This window comes from Ranitomeya variabilis, chromosome 1 (genome assembly GCF_051348905.1).
Source record: "Ranitomeya variabilis isolate aRanVar5 chromosome 1, aRanVar5.hap1, whole genome shotgun sequence".
NCBI lineage: Eukaryota > Metazoa > Chordata > Amphibia > Anura > Dendrobatidae > Ranitomeya > Ranitomeya variabilis.
This window is the reverse complement of record NC_135232.1, coordinates 982,340,696-982,355,022: the sequence shown is the minus strand read 5'-3', so window position 1 is coordinate 982,355,022 and position 14,327 is coordinate 982,340,696. Positions and strand designations below refer to the sequence as shown.

The 14,327-nt window shown below is 47.0% G+C and overlaps 1 protein-coding gene across 3 annotated transcripts in view; it reads right to left on the bottom strand.

The window, feature by feature from the left end:
* The window catches only part of FNIP2 (folliculin interacting protein 2), a 124,217-nt gene extending 111,531 nt beyond the window's left edge, over positions 1 to 12,686 (bottom strand). For 2 of the 3 annotated variants that reach the window (XM_077279437.1, XM_077279439.1), the window contains exon 1: positions 12,464 to 12,674. In XM_077279437.1, the coding sequence (XP_077135552.1) occupies positions 12,464 to 12,549 (86 nt within the window). In that variant the 5' untranslated portion in view covers positions 12,550 to 12,674. Of the gene's footprint in view, positions 1 to 12,463 lie in introns of all 3 variants that reach the window. The other variant, XM_077279440.1, reaches the window with a different exon arrangement.
* Positions 12,687 to 14,327: the final 1,641 nt, after the last annotated feature.

The following is a 14,327-nucleotide window of genomic DNA, read 5'->3' as shown; positions in this document are numbered from 1 at the left end:
CCGGATTAACTGGTAAGATCCTAAATGCTGATTTTATGTCCGATTTTGCCATAAGGGCATCGCGACCAAATGTCCTTAGTAAATCTATTGCCACATCAAAAGATGTGTACTGAACCGAACAATTACTACTGCTCACTTCATCATTTAACGATTCCCCTTTTGGATAGGACAAATGATGTATGAGTCTAAAAGACCCGCTGTCTTTTTTAGGAACAACACCTAACGGTGAAATCCTAAAATTTTCAAATGGGGGAGTGTTAAACGGACCAGACACTCTTCCTAAATTTAATTCCCCTCTGATTTTTTCTTCAACTACCTCTGGGAATTCGAGTGCAGATGGAAGGTTAGCCACCATCTTGCAGCCCGATCCTAAAAATGGGGGTACGAAAAATCCCTTTAAGAAACCTTCAAATAGAAGCGAGCTACTCTCCCGATCGGGATATATTTTTAACCATGGCACCATGTTTCCCAGGTTCACCGGCGTCGTTGCTTTTAGAAAAGGTTTCCCTATTGCCAGGGTGCTGAATACCTTGCATTTGTTTTTTGTAACATTTGGCCATTGGATGACTGCCCCCACAGAAGGAGCATTCATGCCGAAACCTGCAATTCTGAGCCCATTTACATGATGACTCATTATATGCAAAGCACACACCCTTTTTTAACATGGGGGTCGGGGTCTGCCTATGAGATGGAAACCTCTGAGGCATCATTAATGAAATCCAAAGCCCGACATCTTTATTACCCCAAGCTAAATTAGGGAACATTGACAGCTTCTGTCTGAAGGCCTCGTCGTAAAGGAGCCAGGCCATACCGCCAAAATTACGGTATGCCTCTAAAATACAATCTAAGTGCTGAAAAAGCCCAGAGCAGAGATTGGGATACTTCTCGCCTAGGACAGCAGAATAGATGGAAAAAGATTGAAGCCAGTTATTAAAGGATTTTACTGGATTAGATTTCTTTTTTTCATCTGCGTCATCTTTTTTTTCATACCTATTCTGCTGATCCCTGCCAGACGGTAATAAAGAAAATAAATCAATAAATGCTCTGCTCCAAATCTTCTCCTTTACCACGGGGCTCAGATGAAAGCCCAGAGGTGACACTTCACATGTTAATGATTCTTTCAAAAGAATGTCTGGCAGCCCTGGCCTTAAAACAGTACCAGAGCTGCCGGAATTCATTTCACTAGTAGAAGATCTATGGGCAGCTGGCAAAACATTGCTGCCTAAATAATCATCTAGAGCTTCCTTAATTAACTCTTTCATATTCAGAGAATGGACAGACAGAGGGACAGATATATTCTCACCATCTCCATGACGTCCAAGATCGTGCGCTGCAGCGTTACTAGCACTCAAGCCTACTCCTGTAGGCGAATGCGAACGCTGGTGAGGATGCCTCTCTTCTTGGCTGGGTGAAGGAGCGCTGACCCACGACCTGGAAGCTGCGGCAGCGGCAGATGATGTGCTGTAAATGGCGTTCTCTGCGCTGCCCAGCGATGCGGTGTCCCAGGCTCCCTGGACCGCTGCAGCGCTTGTACGGCTGCAGCGGTTAGATAAATCTTCACCGCTCCCCGCTGCGGCTGGAACTAAAATAGGCTCTTCCGATCTTGACACGCCGGCTCTGATGACAGCTTCCGGCGCTGGGGCTTGTGACGACTGCCGACCGGAGCGAAGCTCCCGCGACGCGCTCCGAGACTTCCTCCTCGTTGAACTCCGACCTCCAGCGCGTCCACTCCTAGAGCGCTCAGGGACGCGCGAAGATGGCGGCACTGGCGAGTATACCACTCTCGCCCTCCGGTTCCTCTTGGGGCTTCGACTTGATCTCGCAGGTAGAGATACAGCTTCTAAAGGTTGGGAAGGAGGATGCGACGGTGATGCAGAAGAAGCTAGGACCTGAGGCTCGGTGGTAGGTTTTATAGCCGGTCACATAGCTAAGCAACTCTGCAGCCACTCGGCGCCTCCCTCAGCTTCCGCCCTCCGGATCAGCTGCTGAAGTAAGGAATCCATCAGCTGTCTTCTGTCTTCATCAGGTGACTGAGAGACAGCTGATGGAACAGCTGATTAAATAGGAAAAAATTCTTCCCGCACTTTTCATATCAGCCAATCATAACCCGCAAAAATTGCGGGAATAAAACCAGAATAAACCAGCTGGAACCTGCTCACGCAAAGCGCAGCTTACTTCATAACTTAACCCTTTCAGACCAAGCTTTAAAACTCCATATAAACCTAATGAAATTTATTACTGCTACCTGAGAATAAACCAATGTGTGGTTAGCAGCAAAATATATTTATAGGGGTTGTGTTATCATGCGACCCCCCATGTATTCTTCAATGGGGGGGGCGTCCATTCTATTTTATTTTTACCTGTTTCATCTTTTACAGTGGTGGCAGTGCGCGTGCGCGGGTTCGGATCGCTGGTTCCTGCGCCAGGGTAGCGTCTGCACTGCCTCCCACGTGTGACCGGGGCTTTTCCCCGCTCACATGCTGTGATGCTGGACTCTGTGTCTGGCTGTAGGACCTGCGGCCCGATCCGCGCATGCGCCGTCGTTGCCGCCTACTATTGGCCGCCTGTCGGCATGTGAGACGTCACATGCTCAGAGTCCGGCCCATATTAAGGTCCTTCTCGGCCTCGATACTCATCCCCTTGAGAAAGCAGCTACACATTCAAGCGAAACGCGCGTCGGGGGTCTCTTCATCCCGGTTCCTGCCCTGTGTCCTGTGTGCCCACTTGATCTGCGGTAAGCATACTTAGCAGTGCCTACTAGTAGTGACAGTTGATCACTTGGTCGCACCTATATGCCAAAATTGTATCTTGCCGCTTTACATTCAATCAGTCTGCTGTGACTTGCAGACAGATTTATCCTGTTGGGCTCCGTTCACCTGGGGAGAATTTGTCCCCATCCTTATGCACTTTATATGTATTTTATATATTCATCATATTTATGCGGTTTATGTGTGTATTTACCTTTTGTATAATTAAATAAATTTAAATACCCAATACACTCCTGTATCCTCTTTGCTCTCAAGGTTAAACTGATGTAGTCGGGGCATAAATTGTGTTGCTGTCTGGTGAACGCAGTACCTGTTCATTGCAGCAGATTTCAATGCAAGACACCCTACACAAGAAAAAAGGGTGCTTCTACTAAATACTGAGCAAAGGGTCTGAATACTTATGACAATGTGATATTTCAGTTTTTTTAAATACATTTGCAAAAATTACATTTGTTTTTTTTCAGCCAAGAGGGGGTGCAGAGTGTACATTAATGAGAAAAAAAATTAACTTTGTTTCATTGCAGCCATTTGGTAAATTCAAAGTGAAAAATTGAAAAGGGGTCTGAAACATTTCTGTACCCACTGTAGATATCACTCATGTAATATAACAAGTGAAATCTTTGGCATAGTATAACACCTATATCTCTTACCAGTTTCTGTGCATCAAATCACGGTATGTGTTAGGACAGGCCCACTGAGACTCTTGCCCAGGGCCCATGAAAACACGGAGCCACCATGACTGGTATCCATTTCCAGAAAACTCCTGGGTCAATGTTATTAATATAAATTAAGAAGGGCCACCAGAACTAGTGTGTTTTGCGCCACATTTCACCACTTGTTGTTTGGCAATACACAAGATCAGCAGCCCGGGTGGACATGGTGCAGAGGTTAAAATGGCATGGATTTTGTCTACAGTAATGACCCAGTTACCAATTATACAATTCTTGTTAAACAACCTAAGAATCCACAAGATTCTTCTGAGAAGTTAAAAACCAAAAACGTTAGACTACAGTTTATTTCTGCTCTGCTGTAAAGCCATAGTATCATGTTACCATGGTAACATCTAATGTTAAAGAGGTTGTCTAACCACAAAATCCTTTTTGCATTTCAAAGCCAGCTCAGCTAGCAGTTCAATGTGGATCCAGCTTCAAAAGTAGACAATCACCTTTAATTTTGCAAAAATCTGCACCAAAAAGTACACCTATGAGGCATTTAGGATAATTTCGGTTCATCAGTGAACCATTAACAAGCACTAATCAACCATACAAGTCAGTAAGTACTCATGCACACCGCCCAACCAGCAATGACACTGACAGGCTGATCACTAATACAATCACAGCATCATGGTGTCAGAAGAATAGTCACATTATAAATGCTGCATGAGGGCATGTTCACTCAGTTCTGCTGCCGGGGGGGGGGGGGGGGGGAAATCTTACCGGGCCCATGACAGCACCACCTGAGAGAAGGTACATGCTCATGAAGGTCAGGAAAGCTAAGGAATAAAAGGGCGGTACCTCTCCATCAGTTGGGTTGAGCATGAGGACCTCGAGACACAGTTATTAACACAACCAATCAACATTTCTTCTTAAACACCCCTACCTAGTGCAAATAAAACTAGTGATAAAGAGGGAGGGACTATAAGGGTGCCATCATGGGCTCTGTAAAAACCTGTTACCGGTAACTAAGATTTTTCTCACCATGATAGCACCACCTGAGATATTTATTTAGAAAAGAGCACCTTAGAGAGGAATAACCGCTTGTAAACACCTTTCTGCCAAAAGGACATGTCAGAGGAAGACAATAGATTAAGTTGATAATTCCTATAGAAGGTAGAAGGAAAGGACCATGTCAATGCCTTGCATTTCCTGTCGATCGACAGTTCTACCTTCTCAGCCCAGGAAGTTGCCATGGTTCTGTTGAAATGTGCCTTTAAGCTCTCTGGAACTAGTACATTACTAGAGGAGTAGGCTAAGCTAATGGCGTCCCTAACCCATCTAGCTATGGTATCCCTTGTTACGTTGAGGCCTTACCCAACTCTTTGTAAAGAAATGAGTATTCACTTCTCCATTGTTTTGATGTAGCCAAATACTCTATCAGGACTTGTTTAACACCTAATGTGTGAAGTCTCTTTTTTTTTTTCTAAATTCTAAAAATGCAAAGTGTGTGTGTGTGTGGGGGGGGGGGGGGGGGGGGGGGGAGAGAGAGAGAACAATCTAGGCTCCTGTGAAATTTAAATGCCACTTTCTGAAGCTATGCTAGGTCTGGTCTTAGTATGACTGACCATCTTCCGAGATCTGTATAAACGGATGGTTAATTGATAGAGACTAGGTCTCGGATTCTGCGGACTGCTGTTTAGGGCAATCAATATTACAGTCTTGAAGGTATCTTGACTGGTAATCCATCTAAGAACTCAAAAGGGAGATCTCGTCAATGCTTCCAAAACCAAGTTTAGATCCCAAGGAGGCATTCTTGGAGCAGTTATTGGTCTAGATTTAAATCACATGCCTTGATTAATCCAATTATCCACCTATCCGCTCTAGGTTATAATTATATAAAGCCCCTAGGGCCAGCCCTTGCACCATAAGAGTGTTCGTGGCCAAGCCCATCTCCATACCTTTCTGAAGAAATTCTAATATGGCCTTTAAATCGCAAATTTTCCCCTCCAAGGATTGTTCCAAACCAGACAAGAATTACCATATATTATAGCAGTTACTGGTTTCCCACTCTGACGCAGGGTACATACTAAGACCAGGGAGAAGCCCATTTGAATTAAATATTGACCTCTCAAAACACCAGGCTGATAAATGCAGACCTGACCTCTGAGGATGAAAAACCAGGCCCTGTCTGAAGAGATCTGGGATATCTGGGAGGACCCTTGGATCTGACACAGACATCATCCTCATCCAATCCACACGAATCATGGTCTCTTGGGCCAAAATGGAGCAGTTAGAATTCCCCTTGTTCCTTCCCAAACCTTCCTCAATGCCAGAAACAACATTAAAAAGGATGGTGGAAGGGTGTAGACAAGGTTGAAGTCCCAGGGAATGTGTAGTGCATCTAGTGCATAGGGTCTCGGATTCAGAGAGCATAAGTTTTGTTTTGCTCGTTTGCGAACAAGTCAATCTCTGGCTGCCCCCAACATTCCACAATTTGTTGCAATATCACTGGGTTCAGCTCCCATTCCCAGCCTTCCTCATTTGTAATACGCGCTCTCCTTTTCCTTCCCTCTTATGTGCAAAGCTGTCAGTACCAATGGAGGTTGTTCTGCGAACCAAAGGTTCTCTTCTGTCACCAACAAAGGATGAGATCTGGTAGCCCCCTTGTTGGTTCATGGAGGTGACCAATGTCCAATTGAATTATGTCAGACAAACAATGTGTCCCTGTAAGTTGCAAAGGAGCTTCACCACTGCATTTCTTCTTGCTAATAGCTCTTTCATGTTTGAGGAATAGTCTGGTAACTGGTACAGTAACTGCCGCTGATATTAGTGTTATGATCTTGTTCCTTTCTTCCAGTAGATGACAAGACTGTTCTTCTGAGCCCAAGATAAGCCCAAAGTAAGAAAGACAGAATCCTTAGTGGTTCCAGTTTTGACCTCTCCAGATTTGATATCCATCCTACCTGGGTCAGGCTGGTTGTGACTTGCATCAGTTGGCTATTGCAGTCTATTGATCTGCTGACCAAAAAATAAAAAATAAATTGTCCAGATTCGGAATTAGAACATTTTGTTTCTTGGAGATGTGCTGTAACTTACAGAATAATCTTTGTAAACACCCTTGGGGCCATGGATAGGTCGATGGGTAGGGCCCTGTGCTGAAAATGCCCGATTTGCTTGTTTATACAAGAGACTTCTCTCAATTACTGTTAGTCTTTCACATGATTGGAATGTGGTAGTAAGCATCTTTTAAGACAAGGACACTCATTACAGTCTGGGAACAGCATTTTTATGGTCGATCGTATGGACTCCATCTTGAAGGGCCTGTAGACCAAAGGCGTAGTTACTTACCGGTAACGGGATTTCTCAGAGCCCGTGACAGCACCACGGAGAGAGGGGATCCGCCCTTCAGGGACAGGAAACCTACAGATAAAAAGGGCGGTTTACAGAGCATAGGAGGACCTCCAGGTTAAATGGCAGCAAAAAAAATAAAAAATATATCCTTTATCATAATGCTCATCAGAAAATTACTGTCTATACAAAAACACACTACAAACAGTAAAACGTGCTCAGCACACACGTGATGGGAGGGGATAAACAGGTGTCGTCATGGGCACTGAGAAATCCCGTTACCGGTAAGTAACTAAGTCTTTCTTTATCCCCCATGACAGCACCATGGAGAGAATTACAGAGATTTGTAACTTAGGGAGAGGCTACAGCCTGAAGAACCCTCCTCCCAAAGGTTAAGTCAGAAGAAGCTAGGTCCAGCCGATAGTGCTTAAAAAAAGGTGCAAGGTGATGACCAAGTGGCAGCCTTACAGATCTGTTCTATTGATACCGCTGACCTTTCTCCCAGGAGGTTGCCATTGCTGTTGTGGAATGGGTTTTCAGCTCCTCCGGGACAATATTCCCACTAGATGAGTAGGCCAAGGCATCTCTTACCCATCTCACCAGAGTACTCTTGGAGGCCTTGAGTCCCTTTCTAGGCCCCTGACATCTAACATGTGAAATCTTTCTTCTTCCCTATTCCTAGGGTTAGAGCAAAAGAAAGGACTACCTCTTGGGATCTATGGAAGTGAGATGCTACCTGTGGTAAGTAAGCCTGGTCAGGTTTTAGAATCACCCCATTATCTAGTATTTTAGTGAAGGGAGGACCAGCAGATAAGGCCTGTATGTCGCTTAGTCTCCGGGCTGATGTTAAAGCCACAAGGAGAACAGTTTTGAATGATAGGATCTTGAGGGACTGATTCTAGAGGTTCAAATGGAGGACCTGTTAGGGCTGATGGGACTAGATTTAAATTCAGAAGGTGGTAGCTTCTGGCTGACTATTGACCTAGATCTTGCAGAGGCTCTGATAAAACATGCTACCCACAGAATGCCTGCTATATCCTGATTATATAGTGCTCCTAGGGCTGCTACCTGTACCTTTAAGGTGCTGATTTCCAGGCCCTGTTCCAGTCCCTTCTGTAGAAACTCCAGGAATGCGGTGATTGGAACCCCATCCTGGACTCTTACCCCTGAGGTGGACAGGAATTTTCTCCATGCCTTACCATTGTCACCACGAGAGCCTATTTTCCTACTCTAGTGTAGAAACCACATTTGGCGAAAAACCTCTCTCCCTCTCTCTACAGCACCCCCTCAAATTCCACACTTTTAAATCTAGATTCGCTGCCTGAGGGTGGAACACCAGTACCTAAGAAAGAAGGTCTGGGAGTTCTGTCAGAACCCAGGGATCGGTGATAGACAATATCCTCAGCCAGGAGAACCACGTTCTTTTTGGCCAGAAGGGGGCTATTAATATTCTCGATTTGTCCTCCCTGACCTTTCGTAGAACAATTGGGGAAAAGCCTATGCTAGGCTCTGAGTTCATGGAATCATGAAAGCGACTATAGCCTGAGGATTTCCCCTGGAATACAGGGAGCAAAAAAGCTTCCACCTTTCTGTTGACATTGGCAAACAGAACAATGACCAGGGGCCCCCACATTTCCACAATCTGTTCGAAAATGGACTGCTTCGGAATCCATTCGCCCTGTCGCAATGCAGATAGGGATAGAAGATTGTTCTCTGCTAAACTGAAAAATCTGGGATGTGATCATTAGGGCCCTGGACCTGGTTCCCCCCTGATGGTTTAGATTGGCCACTACTACCCTATTGTCCGAAAACACCCAAACATGATGACCCTGTAGAAAATCCAGGAAATCTGACTGTGTGACTCACTGCCCATAGCTCTTTCTGGTTTGATGATGCCTCAAGGTCTTGGCCTCTCCACACACCCTGAGTATTTCTGTCACCCAGGTGAGGCCCCCCATCCCGTGGGGCTTGCGTCGGTGGTAAACACCCGAGACACTTTTGTTACCCAGATTACCCCTTTGTACAGATTGCTGACATCTCTCCACCAATCTAGGGAATGAATAGTGGTTAAAGAGTCATGTGGTATTCTAATTGACCCTTTAATGTGGCCTGGTTCTTCAGTATGTCCCACTGGATATCCCTGGTGTGTAGCAGTGCCCACTGAACTGCTGGTAGACAAGCGGAAAGAGAACCCAGTAGGGACATGGCCTTCCTCAAGGTCATGGAAGGGCTCTGTGAAGCTTGCGACACCAGGTCTATGATCTTCCCTTTTTTCGGCACTGGGAGACGGCATTCCGGCTTCAGAGAGTCTAATATTAACCCCAGGAATTCCTGTACTGTGCTTGGCTCTAGCCTCAACTTTCTCAGGTTTAGAAGCCAGCCCAGATCTACTATGGTATTCATTACTCTGTCCGGCTGCTGTCTGCAGTGTCGAGCAGAGTCGCCAGTTATTAAAAAATCATCCAGATAGGGGACTAACAAAATGTCCTGTTCCCAGAGGCACCATCATTTCTGCCACTAATTTGGTAAATACTCGAGGGGCTATTGATAATCTGAAGGGGAGGGCTTTGTACTGAAATTCCCTTATTTCCCCTTCTAGGGAAACTGCTAGCCTGAGGAAGCTCTGGGACTTTTTGTTAATGGGGACATGATGGTAAGCATCAGTGAGATCCAGAACAGTCATAAAACAATTTGGAAACAGCATCTTGATTGTTGATTTTATTGATTCCATCTTGAATCTCTGATTTCTCACATAGCCGTTTAGTTTCAGCAAAATCATGATTGTCCGGTAAGACCCATTTGGTTTGGTCACCAGAAACAACGGGGAGTAGAATCCATTCCTCCTTTCTTGAGGAGGTACTTCCTGGAGAACGGCTTTGCTTACAGGTTCCATAACCGCACATTCCAGGGCCATTTGTTCTTGTGGAGAGGACCATAGGGGAGTTACGTCAAGGTTTTGGGGAGGGAGGGAAAGTCTATCCGAAGGCCTTTCCTGACCAGATTCAGTATCCAGGGGATGTTTGAGATTTTCTCCCAGGCCGGAAGGAGACTGGATAATCTCCCTGCCATTATGATTCTCCAGGTCATTACGAGATCATAGATAAAAAATAACCTAGACATGTTTGGTGTCTAAGTGGTGAAAAAAAATTCCACACTTTGCTTAAAAAAATAAATAAATTACGCCATTTTCCAATACCCGTAGCGTCTCCATTTTTTGTGATCTGGGGTCGGGTGAGGGCTTATTGTTTGAGTGCTGAGCTGTTTTTAGCAATACCAATTTGGTACAGATATGTTCTTTTGATCGCCCGTTATTGCAATTTAAAGCAATGTCGCGGCGACCAAAAAAACGTAATCCGGGGTTTTCAAATTTTTTCTCGCTACGCCGTTAAGCGATCAGGTTAATCCTTTTTTTTTTTTTTTTTATTGATATATCGGGTGATTCTGAACGCGACGATACCAAATATGTGTATATTTGATTTTATTTTGAATAGGGCGAAAGGGGGATGATTTCAACTTTTATATTTATTTACTTTTTAATTTTTCCCCACTTTTGCCATGCTTCAATAGCCTCCATGGGAGGCTAGAAGCTGGCATAGCCTGATCGCTCCTATGCAGCTAAATTACAGGCTTGCTATGAACGCCAACCACAGGGTGGCACTCACAGCAAGCCGGCATCAGCAACCATAGAGGTCTCAAGGAGACCTCTGGTTACTATGTCGACGCATCGCTGACCCCCGATCATGTGACCCATAGTATAATGCATCCCCTTTCCCTTCCCCCGTAGTAGTATAATGCACCCCCATACCGGTATAATATGCCCCATACCGTGGCTTTACCAAAAAAAAAAAAAAAAAATTCCTTACCTGGCCGAGCTCCAGCGATGTCCTCACCTATGATTCGGCTGAGGCACGCAGTGTTGTACCGGTGTATGACAGTAACGTCATACTTGAGCAACATGCGCAATGGCGTCAGCTGCCGGCCTGTGATTGGCTGGCAACTGTTAACTGGTGCCATGCGGGAGGAATCTCCTGCACAGCAACAGATTTTAACTGATCGTGTGTCAAGAGGACACGCGGTCACAGTTACTGAAGTGGCAGGATACTGCCGCTGCAGTCCCGGTGAGCAGAACAAAGGGGGCCCGTTGCGGCCCCATCTGCTCATCGGGCCCCATATGCCAGTAACGGCAGTAATGCCCTGAAGGCGGCACTGAGGGGATCAATATCTGATCAGTGTTGGGGGGTGACATTTGGCACAGAAGATAACAGATGTGCGCCGATGAAGAGCAGAAGTGCATCGCTCCGTCATTTGATGAGAGGAAATCATAAGGGGTTTTTTTGGTTTTTTTTTTTGCATTAAGGCAAAAGTGCACCAAAACAGCTATTTCTAGAAGTTTTTTTTTTTTTTTCTTTATGTCTTCCCATTGACTTCAATTGTAAGTTAAGGAGAGTCTTCAGAACATATAGACCCTGAAGTAAGATCATGTCACTTAAAGGGAACTTGTCACCAACAAAAATGCCATTAACCTGCAAATATGGGGTTAACCCACAGGTTAATGGCGTTAAAAACCTGCCCAGCACCCACACGTAGCCGAACACTGCAGGGAAAAACTGTCTTCCTTCCCTCCAGCAATGTTCTGCATTCAGTCACGGGCGGCACCGATTCTGTCATCTGAGTACACAGAGCAGAGGCTGTAACTGCCCCCTCCCGCACTGACGGACAGCCGGCCCCAATGCAGAGCGAGCGTCAACCCGAGGGCACGGGTACAGCCGCCACTCTGTATGCTCAGATGACAGAACCGGTGCCGCCCCATGACTGAAACCAAAACTGCCGGGGGAATAGTTTTTTTCCTTCCTGCAGTGTTCGGCAGCATGCAGGTTAGTAACACCATTACCCTGCAGATTAACCCCATATCTGCAGGGTCATCGTGGATATATTGTTAGTGCAGCCGCACATGGGCCCATTTATACCGCCAAAGCAGGTGCAATTGTGCAGTTTTAGGAGATCTTGGGCTGCAGAGAGCCCACGTATTGTTCTTGCACAGGGGCCCTTTTCTGTCTACGTCCACCAGTGTGCAGGGTAACAGCATTTACCATGTGCACAGCGGCTCATCGTTACATAGAAATGAATAGGAACATTCTTTAGAGCGATTTCTCACAGCAGACAGTGTGCGCACACGCCCTCGTACTAGCCCTTACTGGCAGAGTAGATGAGCCACCTCCAGGACATCATGTGGCCACACAGGTACCGCACTATGCCCAATACGGCTCCCACCACTTCCCCCATTCCCCAATTACCACACATTGCCCATCAGGGAGTAGATTATTGGACTTGGGGGGCAGCGAGCATTTCCAAGAGTAACACGAGTGGGGACAGGAGCATGGCACTGCCAGCCTCAGCACCACACAGAAATGCCCCCTGTGCCCCTAGGAGGCCGGAGAGCCCTGCACACCACCACTGCTCACCATTACTGGATGGGACATGCAGGGTAACGCTGCAATGCTGATCACGTGATCAACAAATCTGGGCACTGGCTGCAAATTGCAGCAAAGTGGTTTTTGGGTTTTTTTTTACACGGTCACGTGACCACAACGAAAAATCGTGACATCTGCCAGCAGTCACCAGGTAGCCCTGAAATAATGGCGAAACCAGAGGCGGCATCCCCAACCCCAGCCCCATGCACCGGGTAATCACCTGAACGCGGCGCCCTCCTTGGTACCTTTGCTGGGCTCAGGGCTGCAGCTGCTCCGCTTACTGAAAAACCTATGGAGCAGAGCCATGGTGCCGGCACTCAGCAGCCGCTCCTAGCACGGTCTCCGGTGACTCGCGAGCACGCTAGCCGGGGCTGCTGAGAGCCCTCGCCCGGTGCAGCCCGCCATGGTGGGAGAGCAGCGCTTTATCTCGGAGCCGCTCATGTGACTGGAGGGGGAGGAGCCGGCGGCGGAGGCGGGGCAAGCGTCATCTGGTTCTCTCCGAACCACGTGGAGATGCCCTACAGGTGTGGAAGAATCCAAGAAATGACGTCATCACAAGGGACCAACAGCTGTGATGTCATCCAAGGAATGATATAAATCACAGAGAGGACCTAAAGGGGTGATGTCATCCAAGGAATGATGTGATATCACAGGAGAGAGGACCTACAGATGTGATATCACAGGGGAGAGGACCTACAGGTGTGATATCACAGGGGAGAGGACCTACAGGTGTGATATCACAGGGGAGAGAACATACAGGTGTGATATCACAGGGGAGAGGACCTACAGGTGTGATATCACAGGGGAGAGGACCTACAGATGTGATATCACAGGGGAGAGGACCTACAGATGTGATATCACAGGGGAGAGGACCTACAGGTGTGATATCACAGGGGAGAGAACATACAGGTGTGATATCACAGGGGAGAGGACCTACAGGTGTGATATCACAGGGGAGAGGACCTACAGGTGTGATATCACAGGGGAGAGGACCTACAGGTGTGATATCACTGGGGAGAGGACCTACAGGTGTGATATCACAGGGGAGAGGACCTACAGATGTGATATCTCAGGGGAGAGGACCTACAGGTGTGATATCACAGGGGAGAGGACCTACAGGTGTGATATCACAGGGGAGAGGACCTACAGATGTGATATCACAGGGGAGAGGACCTACAGGTGTGATATCACAGGGGAGAGGACCTACAGGTGTGATATCACAGGGGAGAGGACCTACAGGTGTGATATCACAGGGGAGAGGACCTACAGATGTGATATCACAGGGGAGAGGACCTACAGGTGTGATATCACAGGGGAGAGGACCTACAGGTGTGATATCACAGGGGAGAGGACCTACAGGTGTGATATCACAGGGGAGAGGACCTACAGGTGTGATATCACAGGGGAGAGGACCTACAGGTGTGATATCACAGGGGAGAGGACCTACAGATGTGATATCACAGGGGAGAGGACCTACAGGTGTGATATCACAGGGGAGAGGACCTACAGATGTGATATCACAGGGGAGAGGACCTACAGGTGTGATATCACAGGGGAGAGGACCTACAGGTGTGATATCACAGGGGAGAGGACCTACAGGTGTGATATCACAGGGGAGAGGACCTACAGGTGTGATATCACAGGGGAGAGGACAGGTGTGATATCACAGGAGAGAGGACCTACAGGTATGATATCACAGGGGAGAGCACCTACAGATGTGATATCACAGGGGAGAGGACCTCCAGGTGTGATATCACAGGGGAGAGGACCTACAGGTGTGATATCACAGGGGAGAGGACCTACAGATGTGATATCACAGGGGAGAGGACCTACAAGTGTGATATCACAGGGGAGAGGACCTACAGATGTGATATCACAGGGGAGAGGACCTACAGGTGTGATATCACAGGGGAGAGGACCTACAGATGTGATATCACAGGGGAGAGGACCTACAGGTGTGATATCACAGGGGAGAGGACCTACAGGTGTGATATCACAGGGGAGAGGACCTACAGATGTGATATCACAGGGGAGAGGACCTACAGGTGTGATATCACAGGGGAGAGGACCTACAGGTGTGATAT